Here is a 27,603-nt window from a genome sequence, read left to right as displayed (position 1 = left end):
TACCTCAGTGATGAATATTAATTAGGGTGTCTTAATTTCTGAGAAAGAGTGACAAAACAATCCCAGATGATCCAGCAGGTCTGTGTTAGGAGGTGGCTTGGGAAATCAGCCTACTATATTTCTGGCTTTAACGACAAATGCCTCTTACTCTTTGGCAATTTTCTTATCTTGGATGCATTCCACCTTGACTCCTCTCCCTTTCTTGCTATTGGAAAGATTTTATTTTAAAGAAATGGTTTTAAATTCTTCTAAGAAAAAATGGTCGCAATTGCTTCTTATTCACTAACCCAAGTTTTCCTTCCAGAACCCTCCAGAACAACCAGTTGAAAACAGTACCCAGTGAAGCCATTCGAGGACTGAGCTCTTTGCAGTCTTTGTAAGTAAACTTTTTGGTTTTCTGCATCCTTGCATCATTAGGAGACCACTCAGGCTGCTAAATATGTACAGAACTGGAATCCTAGAGAAAGAAGAGATGTACCCTCTCATTTGGGATAAAAATGGGAATGACTGGCTGCTGTTACGGAAATGTCCTTTGAAATATCCTGTCATCTCCAAGGCTGGGAGAAAGCTACAAGGTTGCATGTGGCAGGTGATTACACTCTCTTTGGAGTCAGAGTTGTGTATGTACTGAAGTCCTAGAGTCTTGTGCCATGACACTCAAGAAACAGCCACAGAGAGGTTTCTGTTTCGGGTGGTAATGATCATCAGAGCACAGTGATTGTAGGTCTTTATCTGTGGACATTGAACACGTGTAAGGGACGGCAGTTTAATTGCCTGTGCTGTCTTCTTGGTTTTTTTTCTTTTTTTTTTTTCCAAGGCAAAGTTGGCTTGATGTGGAATATTCAAGATTTCAGCTCTTCAACAACAAGGTCCTGCTGTATGGCATAGGGAATTATATTCAATATGCTATAATAAACCATGCATGCTGAGTTGCTTCAGTAGTATCTAACTCTTTGCAACCCTATGGACCATAGTCCACCAGGCTCCTCTATCCATGGAATTCTCCAGGCAAGAAAATACTGGAGTGGGTTGCCATTTCCTCCTCCAGGGGATCTTCCTGACCCAGGGACTAGATTTTAGAAAAGATTGAGAAGCACAGAACTGAACTAACCCGCATCTCTTACATTTCCTGCATTGGCTGATAGGTTCTTTATCACTAGCGCCACCTGGGAAGCCCAATGGAAAAATATATGAAATGTATATGAATATGAAATATACATATATATAACTGAATCACCTTTTTGTATACCAGAAAGTAGCACAACATTGTAAATCAGTCATACTTCAATTAAAAAAAGATTTCAGCTCTTGGTTTTAACCATGTTTAGCCACTGTTTTTAAAAGCTTTTTCATGTAGCACTTAACTTTATTCTTGTTTGCATTCTTTCACATATATATGTGTGTGTGTGTATATGAACCTGGAGAACGGGAGTCATTGCCTCTGTGGTTTGGGTATGCATACCCCACTTCTCCCTAGAGTGGGGGGATCAGGTGAGCAGCAATATTATCACTGGAACGTGCAAACCCACCGAAGAGTCTAAAGAAACAACCATCTTTATGTTAAATAAACAAATATTTATTCATAACTAGAATGCATGTTGTGGACTAGCGTCCAGTCTCCCCATCCCTGACTTAAAAGATCTAGTTTCTCTGTCTTCAGGGACTAGATTTTTAGAAGAGATAGAAGCACTGAACTGAAGCATGTGGTTATTGTTATCTTTTCCCAAGATTAAGAGAAGCCCTTCATGTATTTATCTGTCAGAATATTTATATTGCTCTCAAAAGGAGTTCAGATAAGTTCAGATTAATTAGAATTCTGGAACAGGCCTGTCTGGTTTTGAATCCGCACTCTTGCCACTTGTTCGCTGTGTGATGTTGGGCAGGTTATTTAAAATTCTCTGTGAGTCGTTTGCTTATTACCTACCATGTACGTTCATGCGTGAAAAGCACTTCAGCAATATATGACCTGTAGTAAGTTACTCAATAAACATTTGTAGAATCTATTAATAGTAATAATGGTGATGACTATTTCATCTGTTCTTTCGATTGCTAGATTACCAGACTTGCCTACCTAGGTGAAGGAATCATCTGAAAGTAATGAAAAAGTATTCTTTATAACAAGCAATGTCATTGTTTCTTATCCTACTACAGTAATGAACACAAATTTGCATTGCTTCAGTTCGTGTCCTAATACTAAATACCGTGGAACTAAGGCCTAGTTTCTTGAAGCGTGGCACTTGGACCACCCACAGCAAAATCACTAGGGGGATATAGCTAGAATACAGATTCTTAGGCCGTATCCCAAGAGTCACAATATTGTCTCTCTAAAGGTAGGGTCCAAGAAGCTGTATTTTAAAAAATTTACTCCAATCATCCTTGTGTATACAGAAGTTCTGAGAATCACTAAATGAAAAACTGAAGTAGAGACCATACTTAGGTGTTCTAGGCTATATAATTAGGTTGTCACCACATCACATATCTGTATACTAATCCCATAGGTTTTTAAATTGCCCTTTGAGATAACTGTGAGTGTAAGCATTAGTAGAAATGCAAGTGAGCTAGGGAAGACTTAGGTGAAAATGATTGACTGGCTCATCCCCTCCACTGGCTAATATAAAATAATTTTTAACTGAACCAAAAGCATATCACTGGAAATTGTAAATTATAGATTACCTTTGACTTTAGATATTTTTATAGTTAATGGGCAGTGAATGTGGAAATGAAAATATATACTAATAAAGCATAGCATATGCTATAAAGGCCAAGCTTTAAAATATATCTAATATTATAAAAAGGTATCTGGGGTACTGACCATTTAAGTTCTGGTTTCAATATAAATTTATTTAAGGTAGAAATTTGTTAAGTAGATCATTTCACCCAAATGCCAAGTTATGGAATATAAGAATTTGTCATAACTAATTGCATAGGATTCTGAATAGATTCTTTTGGTGAACAGATTGGAGTGAGTTCCTTTAAAGAATGTGGTTTCACTGCCTCCACACCATTTCTAACCTCAGACAGAAGTACACAGAGAGAGCCATCTCACCTCCCTTGGATCTGAATTCATTAGACATTTTAAATAGTTCTCATTTTCTTTTGCTTCTTCAGAATTTGTTTTCCTTCAGAACCTTCATACAGAATTGTTCTTATTTCCCAAGACTTAATGATCAAAATATTCAATCCTTTTGTCTAGCTGGAAGGCTGAAAAAGAAAGGGCTAAAATCTTTGAACGTTAGAAAAATTACCAAGAAAATACACAAATAGATTTTTTTTTCTGATTTGTCATCCTTAAGTGCATTAAAATACACATGGCATTTTTGGTAATTTAGATGATTTAAAGTATTTTTTCACAGAAATTGTAGGTTTTTCCTCTAAAGTAATGTTTTAAACCAAGGATACTGTGCTCATCACCACTAAATGCATTGCATAGTTTAAATTATGTCCAAAATTGGAATGGGAGGTTGGGTTAAGGAGAGGAGTTAAACTATTTTTTTTAATAAAGGCATTGGGGCCTTTTTTTTTTTTTTTTTAAGGTATATCAGAAATACAAGGAGCTATATGTCAGGGCTGTTTTATTTAAGAAGGAAACGTTCATGGGTTTGTTAGCATAGTGGGTGTAGTGGTCAAGTTAGATACAATTGAAATTCTGTCCTGGTGTAAAACAGTCTTATCAGCACTTGAGTCAGTTTGAAAATCTGATCTTCAGACCTGAATTACATGAAAGATTTCCTTATGGTTTTGAAATAGTGCTTAGAAGGAGCAAAGTTCATTAGGACTTGAAATTGACCAGAAGTGGCTTGATTCAAGTGGGTGATGATGGCCGTAAAAGCTGAAAGTGAATTGTAGATATTAATGAAAAGCTCGCCTAACAGCCCTCCATGAAGCCATGAAAATGGCTAAAGCATTGCCTGAGTCGGATATTAAAATGACAAGTCAGAATTTGTTCCACTAGAATTTAAAACAATTTTTTCTTTACAGTCATTCTCACTTATATTGACTATTAGAGGATTTCAATGACTAAATTTCCTAGGTTTTCTACCATAACAAAATTTCTTAAATATTTTAAACTGGTAACAGAATATAATACTTTAATGTTTATATTATTGGTAAATGAGGAGTAGAGAGAAAAGGGGGGAGCTTTTGATTATACTGAACAAGTGTTGATGGTAGCATAGACATTCATCAGAAAATACACATAGAATTGTTACTGTCATTTCATTTAAGGCAAGAGAAAAAAACTGTGTGAGTCTCAGTTAAATATAAAACAGGCTTTTGAGAATAGGGAATAGAAGCACATTTTAAAGACAAAAATAGTAAGGGAATTCAGTCAATACATTGTTAACTGTTTAACAATTGAAGTGCACTTAAATAAAGTAATAGTTATCTCTTGCCAAGTGGAGCTGAAATGGTAAAATAACTTAAGCCACATAATCTCTTCACTTTGTGAGATATCTAATGCTATGTACTGCCACTGTTGAAAGAATTAGTTTTGTTTCTTTTTTTGGTCTATTAATTATGATGAATTTTAATAGTGTAGCTCGTTGGTACAAATGCACACTTTTCTAAGACCATTTCTCTGAAAAACATTGATCTTGATGTAAGTGCAAACTCATTATATTTATGGGTGTGCCACCAACACCCATGTGAATTGAGGCATAAGGATTAACCATTTGAGTCACTCCAAATCCTTTTTCTCATTAAGTTTTTATTTAAGGTTTCCATTTTCCCAAAGTTCTTCCTTTAGATTTCTTATGGCTGACTTTATAATCTGGGGAAATTTTTAACAGAGGAAATTGTGTCTGTGCATTTATTGTTTATAGTTATTTTGCATAGAAGGTAGTTTCCTTACTGTTCTTAGCTCAGAACTCACCTAGTTATCTTGCTCAGTGAAGACCACCCTTTTCTTTGGTGGGGTGTGGCACAGAATTCAGCAGGAGCCCAAGTGGTGTGTATAACACTGGACTTTTGTTTAAAAGGCCTGGACAACTTTTCTTATAGTGTTTTGCCACATCTATTTTCCTTCCAGTTTTATTGAGATATAATTGGCATACAGCACTGTATAATTTTAAGGTGTACAGCATAATGATTTGACTTAACATACATCTTATGGAAAACTCTGAGTCAACTTTTTGGCCAACCCAATAATACCGCAGTAAGTTTAGTGAAAATCCATCATCTCATATAGATACTTGAAATAGAAAAAACGTTTTTTCTTTGTGATGAGAACTCTTAGGATTTACCATCTTGACAGCTTTCATATATAACATACAACAGGGTTAATTATGTTTATCGTGTTGTACATTGCATCCCTAGTAGCTATTTTTCTTAACACAGAGAGGACTTAATGCCAATGGAGTGTTGTATGTTTGGGAAGCATTGCTCATTATTTTTGTGAATGTTAATGAATATTATCTTATTATTACAACATAAGCAGTTTACACTTTTAAACTATTATAATGCTGAGAAACTGGGGAGGGATCTCAATTTGTGCTTAAAATATAATCCAAACTCCTCACCTGGCCTCCAGGGGTCTGCGTCCTCTGGTCCCCATTTGCATCCCATCTGGGTCTCCCTGGTTCCTCCACTCTCTTCCTGCTGTGTTCTAGTCACTAGAACCTTCTGGGAGTTGCTGGGACCACACCAGCTGGTTTCTGCTACTGAGCCTCTGCCCTCACTGTTTGCATTGCCGCGAACACTCCTTGCCCACCTTCCTTGGCCCCTTGCTCTGGATCTGCTTATGGTACCTTCTTAGAGATGCTTTTCCTATTCAATACGTTTTCAGAAGCTACCCTCCCCTGCAGCCCCTGCTAATCCTTATCTCAGTACCCTGTTTATTTACTTCATAACACTTTGTAAGCACTTTGCACTTATTTTTCAGTGTGTTAGTTATAGTGTGGGTCCCTCTTCCTCATGCATATGGTGTGCACCATTTTTACTTTTTTGTGCCTAACAAGATACTCAGTTTACATGTGTTGAGTGAATTGCAGACAAATTAGCTACAAGGAGAATTTAATTGCATGCTTTAGTGACATTATATGGTTAATTGTATGGTTGTATTTCAGTTCCACCTTATTTATAGAAAATGTACAGATGTCTGAATGTGAAATAAATGTCCTTAAATCCCTTCCACTCAAAATATATATCTCTCTCCCTAAATAGAAGTACCTTGAGTCTGTGAAGTGTGTGCATCTGTGTGTGTGTGTGTGTGTGTGTGTGTGTGTGTGTGTGAATGTGTGTGTTTTGAACACACTGCTGTCTACTCAATAAAGTGGATCTGCTAAACAACCCTGTAGCCAGCACATTACCAGTCTGTTACATAAAGGATGCCTGTCTTTTCTCAAGGGTAGGTTCTAGAAACTCCAAGGAATAAACAAGCCTAAAACTCTTTGTTTCTAAGTGGATTCTTAAGGCAGCTGCTTAGTTTCTGGAGCTCTCCCCTTTTTAGTGCTCTTCCAGTTATCCTGACTACCAAAAAGGAAGCTTCCATCAGATCCTCACCAGGTCCAAGGGTCTTTGACCTCGACCAGTCTGCCTTTGGGAAGGAGACTGCATTTGGATCTGGGGCACTTAGTTGGGAGCAGGGGCTCAGCACTTACATGGAGGGGAAGGGACAATTATGGCAGGATCTGAAGCTAGAGCAGCGTAGAGAAACTGGAAGCATGAAAACCACTCTAAAGTCAGAACTTCCTGAACTTGAAATCTGCCAAAGCTGATTTCTTCAAAAACAGGCTGCCATTTTCACCTTGCACCCATTACGTGTATGTGTATATGTGTGTGTGTGTGTGTGTGTGTTCACTAATTTTCACCAAGAGGTCTAAGCCTCTAAGACATGGATTTAAGTAGTGAAGATATATCAACAAGGGATTTGTGAAGAAAATTGAGATTTGCCCAGGGCATGCAGTTCCTCAACATATTAATTACTAGCTTATCTTTGTGTTTAAAAGCAGTTATTCCAACAATTATGCCTGATTGTGTCAACACTAACACTTAGGACTAGTTTTCTCAGATTTTCAGATGGGGATTTAACTTCTAAAAATGAATAATCCTATTAGTAAAGTGTCCTTAGTTCCAAAATTTGGGGAAAAATCGAAGTAACTCAAAAGCCACAAACATGTTGATCAGAGGAAGTGTTTAATTTTGTCTATGGATAGTTGGCCCTTTTCTTAATATCTGTTAATTTTGACAAACTAATTTTTCAAATGTACTTATACCTAAGAGAAGAGGAGAGGGTTGCTTTGGTGGTATGTGACACATATTTTTAACTTGCCTGGTGGTAATAAGGATTGTTGAGAATCTAATGAAATGGTTTGTTGATGTATAAAAAAATTTTTTTAAATTATGTTCTTACTTTTTCCCATTTGGTACCAAGTCAAAATAGCAATTAAATTTAATATCAGATATTATATTTGTAAGTAAAGTAGTTTATTTGCTCAGCTTAGTTTCTTCTTGTTGTTTTTCTGTATTTTTGATAAGTGCATTCTGTAACATAAAAGTCAAGCTTGAGATTTATGGTTCTTTTCTTTTTCTTTTTTTGAGAATTGCAATTTAAGTTTTATTTGGGGTGAAATGAGGACTGCAGCCCGGAAGACAACACCTCATATATATATATATATATATGTATATAATGTATATTATATGTATATATAAACATGTCATTCTTCCATACAATTATGCTTAGCCAAAAATTCAGATTTTTACACATCTGTTTGTTATGAAGGAAGGGAAACAATTGACTTTCACATGCTGGTCTTAGAAATATTAGATTTGGGAAGAACTTTAAGTAAAACGAAAGAAATCAAGGACGTTGTGGCTATGGTCATTTTTGTAACATTTTTTTTGGAACGCTGAGTACTTGTGTGACTTGGCTTGACTCATTCCACTAGAATCGTTGCTGAAGGCGATTGTTGTTTCTGTCAGGCGTTTAGATGCCAACCATATCACCTCGGTGCCCGAGGACAGCTTTGAGGGACTCACTCAGTTGCGGCATTTGTGGCTGGATGACAACAGCTTGACGGAGGTGCCAGTGCATCCGCTCAGCAATCTGCCCACCCTGCAGGCGCTGACCTTGGCACTCAACAAGATCTCCAGCATCCCTGACTTTGCCTTTACCAACCTGTCCAGCCTGGTGGTTCTGTAAGTATCCATCCCTTTTAACACCATATATTTGTGTTAATTTGGGGGCAGAAGCAGAGTTCTTATGGAAAATTGTTTTGAAGGAACCTCACTGAATTGTGTTCTTGGAGAGCTGGTGTTTGGAGGAGCTGCCTATTTTTACAAAATTACATGTGCTGACTTTTAAAAATACAGATCAGGATAATTTAAAAATGAATGGCTGATGATAACAGTTGAATCTCTGGAAGTTAAATGGCCATTTGTAGTCAGGAGAAGAAAGTGGGTCATGCAGCAAACCCTTGTATGGCTTTTTGTGTCCCAGCTGTGCATTCAGTGATAAAAGAAGCAGAATTCTTTTGGAGACGCGCATAGAAAACAAGTTTCAGTGATATTTCATGTTTCTTTACCAACTTGTCTATTCAAGGAGTATGTGATTCTCTGTTGCTTTTAATCTTCAAAAGCTTGAACATTTAAGTGGCATTTTTTGTAAAATCTGTTACCAATTCTCCCTTATGAAGCTGACATTTCCCCCACGCCCTCATGGGAGAATTCATCCAAGTTTCGCTTCATATAATTAAAAGTGCATCAAAACTTTAGTTTGGATATGGGTAACTTCTCAAGAATCTTCCATGTGTGTAACCCTTCTCCACTAGAGCGATGTTTCTTTTCCATTGGCCTCCTGTGTTCAGTGAATCTGAGTTTGCACCATGTTTATCAAGAGATACCTACTCAGTGCCATTTGTTTTCTATTAGTCGAGTGTTGCAGTGTTTAGCTGCACCATTCCTTTAAGCACTACCAATTTAGACATCTAAACATGATAATAATTGCTACTAGGTCACACGAAAGTCATTGTGATGCTTTTTTCCATAGGCATCTTCATAACAATAAAATTAAAAGCCTGGGTCAACACTGTTTTGATGGACTTGATAACCTGGAGACCTTGTAAGTTTATTTCTGTTTTGGATAATCACATTTGGGATGTTGATGGTGCAACTGGGCATTTCACTGCAGTAAAAAGTACTGGTCTTGAGTTCAGCTCATTATTAATTTGCTATAATAATTAATTTGTTTTAATGTGCAACTAAAGTCTTGCCTTCAGCTAACACAGTCATGAAAGCTAATCTAGGTTTCTGGTTAAAAAGTTGCACAAGAATGAGCTTGATATTTCTTCCAAAAAGACATAGTAAAAACAGCTGAGTCTGCCAAGCTATATACCTTTTCAGAAATTTTGGTTCTATTACAACGTATGATAGACAGTTTCGGAACTTGGAACCTTATAAAATTGATTCTGGAAAAGCTGGTTTGTTTCTTTGTTTTCTCCGTGATCTCAGCTGTTTTGCTAATTAACAGTGGGCTTGAATACTGTCTCAGCCTTTATCTGCTAAATGCAATGAAGGTTTCCATTTGGCTTAGGATACTTCTGTTGTTGCTTCTGTTGTTAGAGCGAATTCTGGCTGTTTCAACTGTCCACTGTACCATGATATGATGCAGCTGTGTGTAAACAAGACTAGGGCTTTTATATTTGCTGTTTTGATTTTATCAGTGGCCTTTGTTAGGAGATTTTTAGTATTTCCCATTGTGGTATAATGAATGATTCAGAGAATGTCCCAGTTAGATGGGTAAGTGACACCTGATTGAAATGTTTAGGGTTTGTAATATCAGTATTTTGTTTAATTGACTTTTTGGTTAACTGTCCAGTCAATGAGAAGACTTAAAATCTTTTAGTACTTTATTAATTCACTTTCCTGTTTAAACCACTAAAGGATATAAACATCAGTGGATATTTGAAAGTGGAAGCTCTTAAAGAACTGACCAACCCAGTTCTTCTTTCCTAAGTATGTAAATGCCAGTGGAAAAGAAAACTGGGCCAGCCTTTTGATCCTAAACTGTGTATATTATTCCAAATTATATTAAAATTAAATGTTTTCTTTCCAGTTGATTTTTTAACTTACCACTCTTTTCTGTGTAGTAAAGGAGAATAAAATAGGTCTCCAAGGAGCTGAGTGTTTGTTTACTCTTAATCTGAAATCAGTCGCTGATCATATGTGAACATTCTCTCTAGGTTAAATGAAATGAAAGTTTAAATACACTCAGAATTAAGATTTTTTTAAAAGTACAGATCACTATGGCTTTTCTCTCTCCTAATTAATGCAACTTTTTCAACAATTTTTAACTAACTTGAGGACTGTAGTTGTATGAACCCATCTTAGTCCTTCTTATCCTGCTGATAGTAGGGCTGAGGTCAGCTACCCTCATACCAGAATTTCACTCTAAACCTCAAATAGAAACCTCAGTTTCAGGCTATTGTCATGTATAAATGGAGAGTCAATACATTCTATTTTATGGAAAACTGCCATTCAGGTGATTTGTTTATTTAATGCACCAGTAATATGTGATTCTGAGAATTCTTTGAACTTTTAAAGTTGTTGACTTAAAGCATCATTATCCTTCAATTAAAAATAAGTTTAAAAAATAAAAAAGACACTAAAATCCTAATATTTTTATGGTAAATTAAGTGAAATAAAGTTGTAAAAAAAGTTTAAAAATGAAGAATTAAGATTCTTTTTTGTATTCAATATTTTAAGAAAAAGTGTAAATTTAATTAAATGGAATTGACAGTTGTTGGCAAAGAAAGATTACCATCCAGAGGATGTGATTTAAAAAATATGTATATATTTATACCAAATTGCCTTATAAATTGTGACCCCTCTTCAGTGTTCTTACATATTTTCCCAATTTTTTCTAGGGACTTGAACTATAATAATTTGGGGGAATTTCCTCAGGCTATTAAAGCTCTCCCCAGCCTAAAAGAGCTGTGAGTATTGCTTTCCTCTCTCTATGCCTTAACATCCCTAGAACTCACAATTTAATGTTACACGAGTGAGATTTTAGAACATCGTTGTTCCATTGCATGTTCCATAATACACACACACACGACAATACAGACTGGATTATGTCAGCTAACCTGGACAGTTTTGAACATAGATTACTGTGTAAGTCTGGATTCTAGTGAAACAAGCCATAACATATAGTCTCTGCTTTGTAGGAGCTGTGGTCTTAGTCCCATTGGGGAGGCTGAGTATGTAAGACAGACAAAGAGTAGTCTCTAGGTGGAAATAAGTGCTGAATGAATAGGATCAATAAATCACTCCAGAAAAAGACCACATTGAGGCTTGGGGTCATTGGAAAAGACATCACCAAAGAGAAGGAATTTGACTGGACTTGAAAGAATGGAAATGTTGAGATAAATGAGAGATGAGGGGGCATTTTAGATGTTGGATTTGTCAAGGTCAGAGATAAGAATGCACATGGTGTAATTGATATTTTATGTCATGAGTTGATGGCTAATATTCCGCGATGCATTGCTTAAGAACTCAATGGAGGCAATGATGAGAGGGATTTTGAGGTTAGAGTACTTATGATTCTTGCAGTCTAAAGTTCTTTAAGGATGAAGCAAGCTAAAAGTATATAAAGGACCTGCCAACTAATAGGTTAAGCAGTGGGTTTAGAGAGAATTAGGTATGGTCCTGAAAAAGATAATCTGGAATTAAAAATTTGGTTTCATCACATTGTTGAAATTTTTATGTAGTTGTTATCACTTATATTTTATATACTACTGAATAGTAGTAGATATTTGGGTTTTAACTTATTTCACGAGAGGATAAGCATTTCAAAATATTTTTCTTTCTTTTTTTTTTTTAAATTTTATTTTATTTTTGAATTTTACATAATTGTATTAGTTTTGCCAAATATCAAAATGTATTAAAAGCTATCAAAGCACTAAGCATAAATGAAATTTGTGTAAGAAAAAAAATATATATATTTTTCTTCTATCTTTGTAGGTTATTTCATAGTAATTCTATTTCTGTTATCCCTGATGGAGCATTTGATGGTAATCCACTCTTAAAAACTATGTAAGTAGTTTGAAATTTTCTTTTAGTATGTAATCATGTAAGGCAGTGTCTGTACGAGGCCAAACATCTGGATGAAGAATGAAAATTCAGGCTGTTAGATATATTAACTTTGTGAACATAGATTTAGTGTTGGAGTGCTTGTGAACACATGGAAACTCTGTTTTTTTGGCTATTTTTACAGACATTTGTATGATAATCCTCTATCTTTTGTGGGGAACTCAGCATTTCACAATTTGTCTGAACTGCATTCCTTGTAAGTATTATAGAAATTTTAAAACAACCTGAATATTTACACCATTGCTTTAATGGAAAACTAGAATTTATTAGTGTAAGTCCAGAAAACAGTATCTTTTATTTTCTTTTCCTTCGGTGGAAGTCCAAAAGACAAATTTCGAAAATTTACAGTGGTTCTTATTTATTCATGAACACCTGGTCAAAATGATCACATTTTCAGGAACTAATCTTTTTAGGTATAGTGGTATTATAATTTTAAGCTGGTTCAAAAATAAGTTTAAAATATTATCTATGAAAATTCATTATTTTAAATTACTTTTTCTCTCACAATTTCTTAAAGAGTCATTCGTGGTGCAAGCATGGTGCAGCGGTTCCCCAATCTGACTGGAACTGTCCGTCTGGAGAGTTTGTAAGTGTGGCTCTTTGAAGCGACGGTGTGTAAAGATAACACCACACTGGCCTGCTAGTAGGTTGCCAGTGCTTTTTGGTGATGATAATGAGTTAATGTTGATTCCTAATCCTTGCTTTGTGAATATCATGCATAGAGATGGATGGTATTGGGTTTATAATCAGTCAGCTCAGGTAGAGTATAGCCTAGTATGTGGAGGTAGAATCTGAAAAAAGTCTCTGAAAGTATAAGGCAGTAAGTAAGCACCAGATTAGAAACAGTGCTTTAGGAGTTCAGAATTGGAGTAGTCCATGTAAGCTATCAGAAAAGGCTTTATGGAAGAGGTGAAGTGTTTCAAAATTAGGTTTCACCAAGCTGGGTCTTTTATTTAGAAAAGCAAGAGTTAGTGAAATGGGGAATACTGAAAATTACTTGGCATGCATGCCATCACTTGGTAAATATATGGGGAAACAATGGAAACAATGAGAGACTTTATTTTTGGGGGCTCCAAAATAACTGCAGATGGTGACTGCATCCATGAAATTAAAAGATGCTTGCTCCTTGGAAGAAAAGCTATGACCAACCTAGACAGCATATTAAAAAGCAGAGACATTACTTTGCCAACAAAGATCCATCTAGTCAAAGCTATGGTTTTTCCAGTAGTCATGTATGGATGTGAGAGTTGGACTATAAAGAAAACTGAGTGCTGAAGAATTGATGCTTTTGAACTGTGCTGTTGGAAAAGACTCTTGAGAGTCCCCTGGACTGCAAGGAGATCAAACCAATCTTAAAGGAAGTCCTGAATATTCATTGGAAGGACTGATGCTAAAGCTGAAACTCCAGTACTTTGGCCACCTGATGCGAAGAACTGACTCATTGGGAAAGACCCTGATGCTGGGAAAGAATGAAGGTGGGAGGAGGAAGGGATGACAGAGGATGAGATGGTTGGATGGCATCACTGACTCGATGGACATGAGTTTGAGCAAGCTCTGGAAGTTAGTGATGGACAGGAAAGTCTGGCGTGCTGCAGTCCATGGGGTCATAAAGAGTTGGACATGACTGAGCAACTGAACTGAACTAATAGCCTGCCCAGTTGCTAAGTTGTGTCCAACTCTTTTGTAACTCCATGGACTAGAGTCCACCAGGCTCCTCTGTCCATGGGATTTCTTGGGCAAGAACACTGGAGTGGGTTGCCATTTCCTTTTCCAGGGGATCTTCCCCACCCAGGGACTGAACCCGCATCTCCTTTATCTCCTGCATTGGCAGGCAGATTCTCTACTATTGAGCCATCTAGGAAGCCTAAGTATGACATACAGATGATCAAATATAGCTAGACTTGTTTATAATAGTATGGGGAATGATATGGAGAAATTTGGAAAATTGTTGGGCTTGTAATTTTAAAATGACAAACCTTGAACATTTGGTTATGGCAGAGCTTCTCAATGGGTGGCCTGTGAATAGGTTGCAGGTGCATGTAAGACCTTGATGACCTCAGCCCTCCAGAAGCCACGTGGGGGTCTGAAGTGGCTAGGGTCTCTGTCATAAGGACCACAAGTGTGCTGCATAGGTTACAATTTTCATGTGTGCCAAGATGTAAGAAAAGAAGTCAGGAAGCATTGAGCTAAGGAGTTTAAATTCAACTCTCATGGCAGTTTGGAGATGTTAAAAACATTGGATGAGGTGGTATGAAGAGGGTAAGGAGAGAATACTAGAGCTAGAATGGTGAGGAGGCCATGGGAATACTCCACTTCGCTAGTGAGCATATTTGACTATGAGAGTTCTGTGTCTTCAATCCATCCCTGAAATTCCTCCGTGTGCCCTGAGATTCCTCCATCCCTGTGTGCATCATTTCACCCTTGATCTGCATAGTAGCAGTAAAAATGAAGAGGGTCAGATGCTGAGATCTACAGAAGAAAGAACAGAAATTGATGGTTGAGTGCAGATGGGGACATAGAAAGGGAAGATGGATTACTGGGCTGCACCCCACAGGTCTTTAGGGCCTGCACTTGCCCAGCTTCAAGACTGAAGAAAGAGCCCAGAATCAGCAATAGAGACATCAGTGGTTTAATGAATGGGGGAGCTTACATGTCTGAAGCAGGATCCTGGAGCAACACCCCACCAGCACCCAGCTGACAGGACATGGTGCAGTTTTTGCTCCCCAGGGTGGTGGAGGGGAAGGGGAGATTACCTGTTATATTGATAGGAATAGACATCAGGTTGGCTCATCAGTTACCAGGGAAACCAGCAGAGGGACAACGCCCTTCACTGTCCCAGGCCTGGGGCAAGTATGTAGGAAGGCCAGTTATGTGAGTAGCTTGTAGGTGAAGCAGGTACTGGTTGGACTGGGATTGTACAGAGAGCAGCCATTTTGAAGGGCCTGCTCATACAGGGATTAAAGGAAATTTTCAGAATATTGAATCAGGTTGATTGAAATAGTAGACAGAATCAAGATTTGGGGGGCAGGATAATAACTTGGTTTCAAATATTTTGGGTGTAAGGGGATGACAGTCTTGCAAGTGACCATGGTCAGCTGTAACTATGGATTCGTTTTTTTTCTGTTGGTCCACATGAGAACTCAAGCGTATCCTCTGGACACTATGAACATCTTATCACAAAACTTCTGCATTAGAGGGTTCGTTCCTCTCCCCACTTTAGGGAGTAGTCAGAGGATGAGATGGCTGGATGGCATCAATGACTCGATGGCCGTGAATCTGGGTGAACTCCGGGAGTTGGTGATGGACAGGGAGGCCTGGCGTGCTGCGATTCATGGGGTCGCAAAGAGTCGGACATGACTGAGCGACTGAACTGAACTGAACTGAGGCAGTGGGATACATGGACTCTAGTCCCTATGCAAATATGTGAATGTGTACTTTTCTCTGTGAGAACAGCATTTTGTTTACCATCTCAACTTGAATCATTTCTTAGACAAACAATGTTTTCCCACAGGACCTTGACAGGTACGAAGATAAGCAGCATATCCAGTAATTTGTGCCAGGAACAGAAGAGGCTTAGGACTTTGTAAGTTGGGTTCCTCTCCCCGTCTCCTGCTTTTCTTTTATGTATTTCACATAGGTTGAGTTTTATTTTTAATAAACTGTTTTCATTTGGTGACACTATGGTGTAATTATTTCTTATTCGTTCCCTTCATGGAAATGAGCAGGTGTTCTGGTATCCCCCTGGGTAGGTAAAGTTTATTTGAATTTTGTTTTACAGTTATGTGTATGTGACTCCCATCTTGTGACTCTACTTTGAATAAAGTGAAACCATACCGGGCTCTTTCTTGATTTCTTTTCTTTTATCCTGACCCTTCATCCTTATTCTAGTTGCCCCAGGGTAGTTACCTCTGTGTATGCTGCTCTTTCACCATGACCTAAGTAAGAGCCCAAATCTTTCTTGGATCAGAAACCAACTAAGCATTGGAGCTTTCCAAAATCTCGAAGCTGCCCTGAAAATTAAAAGTAAATAAAACATGAAAAAAGGTCACAAAAACAGTTAAGTTACTAAGTTGTTGATAAGTGTTCAGTGGTGAGAGATACTAACAAAATAAGTGACTGATCAAGCAAGCAAGTAATTAAGTGGTGTCATGGAGTATCAAGCACAATGATATCATTGAGGGAAAACTGCAGTGGGATTAACAGAGCTAACCAGTCCCCATTTTTAATTTAATATAAGTATTTTTTAAAATATGAGTGCACACACCACTCCTCTTCCAGCTTTTTAATTAAATAACATGGGCATTATTTGTGGTATAACAATATTATAAAATTATAAACTAAAAAATCCATATCTCTACCAAGTGAACATAATTAATTTTTGTGTATTTCCTGGACTATATTTTTCATATTTGTTTTATATTCTTAATGTTTTAAAATATTTTATATTGTCTATACTCAATATTATGGACTCAAAGTTTGCCCATTTTAAGCTTGTTCTAGCTCTAAGGTACTCTGGAAAGCTTGCAAGTATAAGGAAAACAAAGTTTCTTTTCTTGTTCAGCCATATCTCTTTATAACAGATCTTAGCATTGTTTTTGATACTTCTGAGTACAGCTGTCTTAATATAGTATTCTGATAACATAAAATTAATTGATTATTTTCCATTTGCATTGTTTTAAGGGACTTGTCTTACAACAGTATAAAAGACCTTCCAAGCTTTAATGGTTGCCATGCTCTGGAAGAAATGTAAGTTGGTCTTTGACTTACTTTTTTTGCTGTGGTCTACTGTTAACTCATTGAGCCTTTCCTATTGTAAATAAATGACTTTCATATTAAGGTCTTAGAAATTCATGTAATCAGGTATTCCTGTGAATAAATGTTCAGTGGCACGAGGTGTGTTCATGTGACTAGCACTTACTGGGCACCTATCCGTCAGGCAGTCTGTGAGACTGTATGGGACGAGGGCAGTAGGAAAAACCAACCAACCAAAAACTGGTCCAGGTGTGGATGTCCACCATGTAGCTATATAATACAGCTCTGGTGGGAGTTGACTGAGGGGGTCAAGAAAGGGAGGAACTAATACTCCCATGTTTTATAATATCTCCTCCTTCCTCTAACCTTCTTTCTGCAGTACTTGACATGGTTATATTGTCTTGGGTCCTTTTTTTTTTTTTTCCTTTTTCTAATAGACTTTATTTTTTTTGAGCAGCTTTAAATTCACAACAGTATTGAACAAAAAGTTCAGAGATTTCCTGTATTCCCCGCCTTCATATGTACATAGCCTACCCCGAGTCAACATTCCCCACCAGAATAGGATTCTGTTATAATTTATGAACCTACACTGGCACATCCTTATCACCCTGAATACATAGTTTAATTAGGGTTAATTGGTATTGAACATTCTGTGGATTTGGACAAATGTATAATGACATGTGTTAATTATTATAGTATTATACAGAGTCATTTCACCACCCTAAGATTTGGAAACTACTGTTTTTTTTCCTTGTCTCCATCATTTTGGCTTTTCCAAAATGTCATTTAGTTGGAATCACAGTACGTAGATTTTCTAGATTGTCTTCTTTCACTTGTCATATGCAACTAGTGTTATTCCGTATCTTTTGAAAGCCTAATAGTGTCTTGGGTCCTTCCTCACTGTGTTGTTTTCCTGCTCTCACTCCTGAGTGGGGTTGGTGAGGAATTTAGGTAGTGTACCTTAACTGTTAGCTTCATTTTGGGCGTAATACCAATTAATCTAGTCCTTTCATCCTTCAGATGAGGCAACAACGGTTCTCTTTACTTTCAATAAGATCAACTAGTGTTACTTGTGAATGAATATTTAAACTTTGAAAAAGTTAATTAAGAAATGTTATTTTTCAAAATAGAAAATATTTTCTCTTGTTTATCTCTCTCTCTTTTTTTTTTTTAACCTTTCATCTTATTCTTTTTTTAGTTCTTTGCAGCGAAATCAGATCCACCAAATAAAGGAAGATACTTTTCAAGGCCTGACATCCCTAAAGATTCTGTAAGTTCCTCTATGATTATCAGAGGCAAATAAAATTGTTGTCAAGCTGTAAATTAATATATCATTACAATTCCCATGTTAGTAAATATACTTAAATATGATTTATTATGCATAAATACTATTTTTCAAACTTTACCATGTGGTACTTTAATTTCTTTTCAGTGTTTGTTTTTTTTTTTTTTTTAACCTTAGCTAATTTATGAAATTTGTGAATCAAAAGAATATAATGTGTGTAGCTTGAGGAATTCGCCTTGTGTATTTTCAGGTCATAGTAATGGAGTTTGCCAGCTCTTTAGGTGATGGGTGGGCACACTATAGCCTGTGGTTACAGTCAACCTGCTTACTGTTTCTGTCCACTAAGTTTTATTAGAACACAGCCATGCCCTTTGGTTGAGTATTGTCTAAAGCTGTTTTCACCATGCTATGGCATAGTCAAATAGTTGCCATAGAGACCATGTGACCCCCAGAGGTGAAAAATATTTACTATCTGGTGCTCTACAGAAGAGGTTTGCTGACCCCTGTACTGGTGTCTATCATGACAAACACAGCTAATATGCAGCAGACACACTCATTTAAAAAGTGATTTGTATTGGAGGACATATTTGTGCCTCATACTCTATTCAGCTCTTGGGAATATAGAGATGACTAAGACAAACCGTGTCACTGCCTTCATGCAATGCAGAAGACACAATACACTTAATTAGGAAACTTTTTCTTAATATAGAAAAAAACTGGAAACATTGACAGTGAATTGAAATTACAGATACTAATATATCATGTTTTCTGGTAGATCCCCATTAAGAAATCACACGTGTTCTATTAGAAAAATACTTTATTGGTTGTTGGGTTTCTGGATCTTGCCTTGCGGCAGATAGGCTTCCTGTGGGTCCAGGCAGTAGTAGGGAAAGGGACTGACTCCCAGATGCAGTCACTTCCAGAGCACCGATAAGTGGCAACAATGCAAAGCTACCCTGCTTTGTCATGATTTGGAACCAAGTCTGTCGAATTTTCCTGTTATCCAGGAGATGTGTCGTGGAATGAATTTATCCTATCTTTAAATTTCCATTAAGGCTCCCTGTAAGTGTGACTGCAGATTATTTCTCTGTTCTATTAATTCTGTAATATCAGAATTCCACAGGGTGTGTTCCTGAATGTAGTATGTGGCTGTGGTGTTGATATGGATTTTTTTTTCCTGCTTGGGGGAAAAATGATATCTGAAGCCCTTCTGGAATGCTCTTGTTTGCGTATTGATTCTTTGTCTTCCCAAAGGGCCTTATCGCCGCTAACCTTTGAGAATGCAAACAACACTAAGCCTGTTTTTATTTTCAGCTTTGTCAGGAGCTGTGCTTTTCCTCACCTAGTTAATAGTACCAGAAGCTATATCATATCATTTGTATTTTTGAACTGGTACCAGAATGATAAGGAGGAGAAAATTCACAACTGTTTTGAAACAGATGCCAACTGAAATTACTCCTCCCTGGAACACATTCCAAGAAATAGATTGTTGTGAAGGGGAGGCCTTCAACATAAATATTAAAAATGTTGTTGAACAGGATTAAAGATCTTTGTTATTTTATCAGGGTTATTATGACTGCAGCAGATCCTAAAGTGTAGTCAAAGTAATTGCATTTCGAGTTTATTTGAAAGGAGTTAACAATTTATTTTTATAATTGCAGAGATCTTAGTAGAAACCTGATCCATGAAATTGATGACAGAGCTTTTGCCAAGCTTGGGTCAATAACGAACTTGTAAGTTTCTTGCAACGATATCATGAAAGTAGTGAATAGTCTATAGAAACTTGTGTTTTAGCATTGCCTACCCAAATTGTCTTTCTGTTGGATGCTCCTTTGTATAAATGCTAATCTGCTATGATGTTGTGACAGCTTCTGAAATGGTTTTTCCTCACCTAAACTTCTTATTAAAGCTCTAGTATTTATGATGTTAATACATGTACAGACTTGTGTTTTAGGAGTTAATTTGAAGTCTTATTCACCTTTTAGAGATGTAAGTTTCAATGAGTTAACTTCATTTCCAACGGAAGGCCTAAATGGGCTAAATCAACTGAAACTTGTGGGCAACTTCAAGCTGAAAGAAGCCTTGGCAGCAAAAGACTTTGTTAATCTCAGGTGTGTTTTTCTTTTTTGTGGAAGTTTTGGTAGGCCTTCAGATTATAGAGTATCCTGGGTTTTTTTCTTTTTTTTTTTTTTTTTGCTGTGGTTCCCAGATTTTCAACCTCAATCCTCACAAATTTGGAAAAAAAATAGAGCACTATTCCATTGTTGTTGAGAACATGAACTGCAGCCTGTGATGCTGTCAAAGAGATAATATAGCCCTTCATCAGAATGGTTTTATGTATAAGGGGATTTATCATCTGCAACAAGATAGCAGAAACCACTTGTGAGCCTATAGAAAACTGATACAATGTGAAATACTTCATAGAGACAGAGTTAGAGCAGGGACCTCATTAGACATAGTAGAGAGAGGGCTTGGGAATATTATCGTGGGAGAAGAGAATAAATATTTTCATTATACTTATATGAGAATGTGAATTCATTTAATGGGGTAAAGTCACAAACGAACTGGAATGTAATTTTAAATGAAACTACCAGTTTCATATGATACATTGGGTGTGGTTAGTTCATTTATAAAAGGAGTCTGATAAGATTTTTCTTTAAATTGCAGTATTGCTATTAAGCTTTAAAGATGGCTTGATTCAAATTCAGTTTTTCAAAGCATACTTTATCTAATTGGAGAAACTCATGGTGTCCCCTGATACTAGAGCCTTTTGTTTTCAACAAATGAGGAAACTAAGTCCAGGGAGGATAAGGACCAGTTTAAAGTATTTACCTTTCACAAAACAAAAGCATGTCTGTGAAGTTGGTATTTCAGCATAGATTTTGCCATTTTTTTCCAGGTCTTTATCTGTACCATATGCTTATCAGTGCTGTGCATTTTGGGGTTGTGACTCTTATGCACATTCAAACACAGAAGATAACAGCCTGCAAGACCACAGTGGGTTAAAGGATAAAGGCAAGTGCATGAACTTTTAAAAACAGAACACTCTTTACAGCATTAATCAAAGTCTGTGTTATTGTAATCAGTTTGTGAAGGATCAGTATGAAATCTGTGGAGAAATATCTGTGGCTTTTGTGTACTGTGTTCCTGACATCTTTAATATGTTATTAAGCGTGGTGCACACTGAACTTATATCATGTACAAGAGAAAACACTGCCGGGAAAGTGTTGTGGTCTTGTAATCTGCCTGAAGCTTGAATTGAACAGTCCGTATTGTATGTTCAGGTCTCAGTGATGTGGCAGGTGTCACCAGCAGTACTGAAAATGAGGAGCACAGTCAAATCATTATCCACTGCACACCCTCGACAGGTAAGCACAGTACATTTGGCTGCAGTTTCTTGCTTTAAACAAACATTAGGCAAATGTATCTAAAACTTCCGGGGATAAATGTGATTTCTGTAACAGAAGTAGGACTAGATGATTTCATAAGACCTGATTCACCTGTGGTCTGTATACCAGGCGCTTAGGCATCTCTTGCAGAATCTCGGGCCAGACCCATGACTCAGAATCTTCGTGTTAACAAGCTCCCCAGATGGGGGTTACACACATTAAGGATGGAGAGGTATTTTCTTCATGCAACTTTAACCCTGGGATAGTTCCAGAAGTTACTGGTCTATAAGGACTTTTAGTGTTATCCTTTTATTTTTTAAATGCAACCTTGTCTACTTTTCTATTTGACGTCACTGAACTTTAGTAGATTTGGGAGAGTTACTAAACTGACACCACAATTTAGTATTAGGTCGTGACTGTGATATTCTGTCTAATTTATCAGAGAAGATGGATTTATAATTTTACTGTTAAAAAAAATTTAAATGGCTAAGTTGTGTGCTATGAAGTAGATTCCTATTTAATCACACTGGATGTTTGGAACATTAATTTTATAACTCAGAATCATAAGTATTATGGATTTGTTAATGATTACTACTGAATTGATGAGCTTCTTCAGAGGCTGTGTATGTGTTCTTTTAACACTAAGCACAGTTCCTGGTGTAGAGAATAAGTTTATAGCAATCAGATGAGTGAATGGAGTTGACCAGAATCATTTATAAAATCTGTAAAAGGTATTGATTGTTAGAAGTCAAGGGCTGTAGTTCACTCACTTGTTTGCTGGGGTTTTTGCATTGGACTTAAGGAAGGGAAAGTCTTTATTAAAGGGGAGTCTAGACATGAATATGCAGAGATTCCATTTCTTTCTTTCTGATTTTAAACTTTGGGGGTCAGCCAGGAGGAAAGTTGGTCTGAGCTCATCTCCCCAGATGGCAATAGGAGTGAACGGCAAACCTATTTCCCCAGCTCCACTCCGATGTGGTAACACAGAGACAGCCATGAGGTGACACAGTAGCAGGAAGTGAAGAGAGCAGGAACCTTCTTTTAAAACCGGAGGAGGCAGCAGGTTTCCAAGACAGAGGAGTGGAGCCGACTTCCCAGGCCTTTGAGGGAAAGTAATTCCACCCACTAGTCAAACACTTTCCAAAGGGTGTCCTATTCTCCCGGGTCATGTGAGCTGCTCCTTGTTTCTTGTAGAAGGATGAGTTCGGATTCAGAGATAAAGGCAAAAGCTTCCTCTTCACACTTCCCTGAGGTGGGGAATAAAAAAATTAACTAGAAAAAAAAATTTTTTTATAAGTTTCTTCAGTCAAATCGATATAAATAGTGCAGCTCAGGCATGTTAGGTCTGTGACTATCTCAGTGATAAAGATGCTTTACAGGATGTATCAAACACATTTTCTTGTACTCTGCCGACAACATTTTCTTTTTCTTTACTAACCTTTAAATAAAACAGTTGTCATTTGGGACATAACTAGCATGCCAAAGTCAGTTGTTAGAACATGCAACTCAGCTACTAAATTAGTTCTTACAGTTCTAGTTTAAGTGATGCAGGGTGTTATTGGATATAGTTTTACATGATTTTTTAACATCAGTGTAATTTAGCTCTCACTGTACTATTTTATTCAATGACCTCTGTCAGCTCTACCAAACATTTCGAAATCTCTGCATGAAAAATGGGGATAATTATATTTATCTTAGCCTGCTTCATCAGATTGCTTTTGAAGGCTGTAAGAAGTGTGTATAAAATATGTTACATATATATATCATATATAATTAGAATAAAGTATATTAGGAACTGGGAAGGAAGAAGATAAGGACCTAACATTTTTTGAAGTCCAACCATGTACCCAGTAGCCTGTTTAAGTATTTTGTGTGTGTAATTTACTTAAGCTACACAATGCTATGAAATAGGTGTTATTATCCACAAGTGGAAAAATGAAATTTATAGAGGTTTAAGCTGCCCTCTTAAAAGCAGTAAGTTATAAACCCTCAACTCAAACCCTAGTTTATCTGATTCTAAGCCCCATATGAAGTAACTTTCACATACTAGTCACTGTACTATGTATATTAACTTCAGTATGAGAAAAAGTGAAAAATTTCCTTTAAATATCACTGTATGACTTTGCCAAGTAGTTAATAAAATAAATATATATTAAGATAACATATTAAAATAAATTTTTAAATAGCCTAGTCCAATGATTAGATGCCTAAGAAGTGATAATCTTTTCAGTTTGGGTCAATTCACTTTGGTAGTAGATTAATTATTCTATTACTAGTTTCTCAAGCCATATCTTATGGAAGATAGTCTTTTATAAACTGTCTTTTCTCTCTTTCATTTTAGGTGCTTTTAAGCCCTGCGAATACTTGCTGGGAAGTTGGATGATCCGTCTTACTGTGTGGTTCATTTTCTTGGTTGCATTGTTTTTCAACCTGCTTGTCATTTTAACAACATTTGCATCTTGTACATCAGTGCCTTCCTCCAAGTTGTTTATAGGCCTGATTTCTGTGTCTAACTTATTCATGGGAGCTTATACCGGAATCTTAACTTTTCTGGATGCCGTGTCCTGGGGCCGATTTGCTGAATTTGGCATTTGGTGGGAGATAGGCAGCGGCTGCAAAATAGCTGGGTTTCTTGCCGTTTTCTCCTCCGAAAGCGCCATATTTTTACTAATGTTAGCAGCCGTCGAAAGAAGCTTATCTGCAAAGGATATAATTAAAAACGGGAAAAGCAATCACCTCAGACAGTTCCGGATTGCTGCCCTTTTGGCTTTTCTGGGGGCCGCAGTGGCAGGCTCTTTCCCCCTTTTCCATAGAGGGGAGTATTCCGCATCCCCTCTGTGCTTGCCATTTCCCACCGGGGAAACCCCTTCGTTAGGGTTTACCGTAACTTTAGTGCTGTTAAACTCATTAGCATTTTTATTAATGGCCATTATCTACACTAAACTCTACTGCAACTTGGAAAAAGAAGACCTTTCCGAGAACTCACACTCTAGCATGATTAAGCATGTCGCTTGGCTCATCTTCACCAACTGCATCTTTTTCTGTCCCGTGGCGTTTTTCTCTTTCGCGCCATTGATCACCGCCGTCTCAATCAGCCCCGAAATAATGAAGTCTGTTACTCTGATATTTTTCCCATTGCCTGCTTGCCTGAATCCAGTCCTCTATGTCTTCTTCAACCCAAAGTTTAAAGAAGACTGGAAGTTACTGAAGCACCACGTTACCAAGAAAAGCGCATCGGCCTCAGTTTCCATCAGCAGCCAAGCTGGTTGTGTGGAGCAGGATTTCTACTATGACTGCGGCATGTACTCACATCTGCAGGGCAACCTGACTGTGTGTGACTGCTGCGAAGCCTTCCTGTTGACAAAGCCAGTGTCCTGCAAACACTTAATAAAATCACACAGCTGTCCTGCCTTGACGGTGGGTTCTTGCCAAAGGCCAGACGGCTATTGGTCCGACTGTGGCACGCAGTCTGCCCACTCTGATTATGCCGATGAAGAAGATTCCTTTGTCTCAGACAGTTCTGACCAGGTTCAGGCTTGCGGAAGAGCCTGCTTCTATCAGAGTCGAGGATTTCCTTTGGTGCGCTATGCTTACAATCTCCCAAGAGTTAAAGACTGAATCCATGTGTTGGTAACTGTTTCTCCCATCAACCAAAATCACAGTGTTTATAAGAATGAACCCTAGTCTGATCTCTCATCTGGGAAGCACTTCAGTGATCACTGCCCGGTGTCACTTAGAAGAAGGAGAAAGGTGGCAGTTATGTCTTCAACCAGACCTTTGCAAAGGACAAGTGCCTGAACTATTGATTGATGACAAAATGCAGTGTCCAAGCAATGTGTAGTCTATTTGAAACAAATAGTTAACTTGAAAAAGATTTTATGTATATCGTAGCAATATAACGTTGGGTTTTTCTGATCCATAAGGAGCAAATTTATACCTGTTTCTGAATTAAGCACAAGATAGAGAACAGCTGTTAATATTTTTTAAGAATATTTTAAATGGTGATTTTATATAATTGAAGAAAAAGGCTTGCTAATTTTACCTAATGTTTCATCATTAATCTCAGGACAACTTACTGCAGGGCCAAAAAAAAAAAGGTAGGGGGGAATCGTTTCCCAGACAGGACCATGAGAGTGGATGTAGGCACTAAATTCTTGCATTTTTCTAATCCATCTCTGACATAATAGAATCATCAATTTTGTGTAAGAGATTAAAACCTGAAGATGTTTTTAAAACAATATTAACAACTGTTAGATTTTAAAAGAATAACGGAACACATTTGTCTTCAGTCATTATGCATTGCTTTGTTTCAATCAGTAATTTTTTCTTCAGTGCTTTGTGATCATACTATTAGGAAAAAGTAAAGGGCTCATTGCTGTGTGATTTTAGTAGATTTGGCTAAACTACTAACAGGGGATTTTAAAAGTATCTGAGGGAGTTGATGGCTCCGTATAATGTTCTCCCTGGAGAAGGCAATGGCACCCCACTCCAGTACTCTTGCCTGGAAAATCCCATGGACATAGGAGCCTGGTAGGCTGCAGTCCATGGGGTCGCAAAGAGTAGGACATGACTGAGCGACTTCACTTTCACGCATTGAAATGGCAACCCACTCCAGTGTTCTTGCCTGGAAAATCCCAGGGACGGGGAAGCCTGGTGGGCTGCCGTCCATTGGGTTGCACAGAGTCGGACATGACTGAAGCGACTTAGCAGCAGTAGGAGCAGCAGTATAATGTTCTCATGGATAAACTGTTCCTAATAACATTGGCTCTATCAGTATTTTCCAATTCTGTTGGTATGTGATCTACCTGTAGCTTGAATTGTACAGAAAGGAAATTGTGGCAAATGGTTTCAACTAAGGTGGGAGAAATCGGGAGTAATTATGACACAAAGCACTTACATTTATTTCTTGGTGAGCTGGATTCTCCTGAACCTATGCTCTTACATGGACGCTACCATATATCTTCCCTTCCTTTGATTTACAAGAGCCTGTGCAACAGCTCTGAAACTGTTCTTGTGAGACAAGACAAATATGTCACTAAGGAAAAAAAAGGCATAAAGCTTAGGCCTATGTCTTTAAAAATTAAAAATTGTACTTGATAGTCATCTATGAACTTTTGACATGTCATTATGTGGAGTCTTAAAGTGATAAATGTTCAATACACTTTTTTGAACAGTATGCTAAATTAATAGCAAATCCACTGCCATATTAGTTGTTCATGAGATACTAAAAAACATTAAGCTAGATTGCAGTTTAATAATTAAACTGTATATAATGTGCATATAATGAATTTTTATCTTATGTAAATTATTTTTAGAACACAAGTTGGGAAACGTGGCTTCTGTTCATTTTGTTTAATTAAAGCTACCTCCTAAACTATAGTGGCTGCCAGTAGCAGAATGTTAAATTGTGGTTTATATACTTTTTGCATTGTAAATACTCTTGGTTGTACATTGTCAGTGTAATAAAAACAGAATCTTTGTATATCAAAATCATGTAGTTTGTATAAAACGTGGGAGGCATTTATTTACAGTGTGTTGTAATTTTGTAAGGCCAACTATTCACAAGTTTTTAAAATTGCCATCATGTTTGTATATTTACACATCTGATAAATATTAAATCATAACTTGGTAAAAAAAAATCTAGCTAAAAGTTTTTCTTCAAAAGTCATGTTACTGAATACTTTCATTGCATTCATTTAAACAATAGAATAGCAGGTACTTAAAATATGTGGTAAACTGTGTTATACATATGATAGGAAATATTGTATGCAATGTGTTGAATCATTAAACTTTCTGGAAAGCAATCTATTTTGCCTTAATTTATACCTAGGTATATTAATGAATTTGTTTTAGTGTTAAACTAAGCAAATTGAAGTAAAATATTTTTAAGAGTTCTAGAAGAAATGTTGGGAGAACACTTTGCTGAAATTTAGAAGTAAGGTTTTATTGTATCTTAAGGCTGAACAATACTCATGAAAAACACACTCATGAAAAACAAAATTTAAGAGGATACCCTCAATTAGATCTATTCCAGATACAGTCAATTGCCAAAATGCAATAGTCCTCCCTTTCTTGTCTTATCTGAGGTTTCAC

General features: G+C 37.1%; 1 protein-coding gene across 3 annotated transcripts in view; it reads left to right on the top strand.

Moving 5' to 3' along the window:
* Positions 1-27,314, top strand: part of LGR4 (leucine rich repeat containing G protein-coupled receptor 4) — a 106,863-nt gene extending 79,549 nt beyond the window's left edge. For all 3 annotated transcript variants that reach the window (XM_055549170.1, XM_055549169.1, XM_055549171.1), the window contains 15 exons: positions 305-376; positions 7,918-8,133; positions 8,984-9,055; positions 10,860-10,928; positions 11,956-12,027; positions 12,209-12,280; positions 12,602-12,670; positions 15,596-15,667; positions 16,765-16,830; positions 18,035-18,106; positions 19,783-19,854; positions 20,107-20,232; positions 21,021-21,136; positions 21,406-21,489; positions 23,852-27,314. In XM_055549170.1, the coding sequence (XP_055405145.1) occupies positions 305-376; positions 7,918-8,133; positions 8,984-9,055; positions 10,860-10,928; positions 11,956-12,027; positions 12,209-12,280; positions 12,602-12,670; positions 15,596-15,667; positions 16,765-16,830; positions 18,035-18,106; positions 19,783-19,854; positions 20,107-20,232; positions 21,021-21,136; positions 21,406-21,489; positions 23,852-25,128 (2,527 nt within the window). In that variant the 3' untranslated portion in view covers positions 25,129-27,314. The remainder of the gene's footprint in view (positions 1-304; positions 377-7,917; positions 8,134-8,983; positions 9,056-10,859; positions 10,929-11,955; positions 12,028-12,208; positions 12,281-12,601; positions 12,671-15,595; positions 15,668-16,764; positions 16,831-18,034; positions 18,107-19,782; positions 19,855-20,106; positions 20,233-21,020; positions 21,137-21,405; positions 21,490-23,851) is intronic.
* The last annotated feature ends 289 nt before the right edge of the window (positions 27,315-27,603 follow it).

Source organism: Bubalus kerabau, chromosome 15 (assembly GCF_029407905.1).
Source record: "Bubalus kerabau isolate K-KA32 ecotype Philippines breed swamp buffalo chromosome 15, PCC_UOA_SB_1v2, whole genome shotgun sequence".
Lineage (NCBI taxonomy): Eukaryota > Metazoa > Chordata > Mammalia > Artiodactyla > Bovidae > Bubalus > Bubalus kerabau.
The sequence above is the reverse complement of the archived record's forward strand: the minus strand, read 5'-3'. Positions and strand labels throughout refer to the sequence as shown.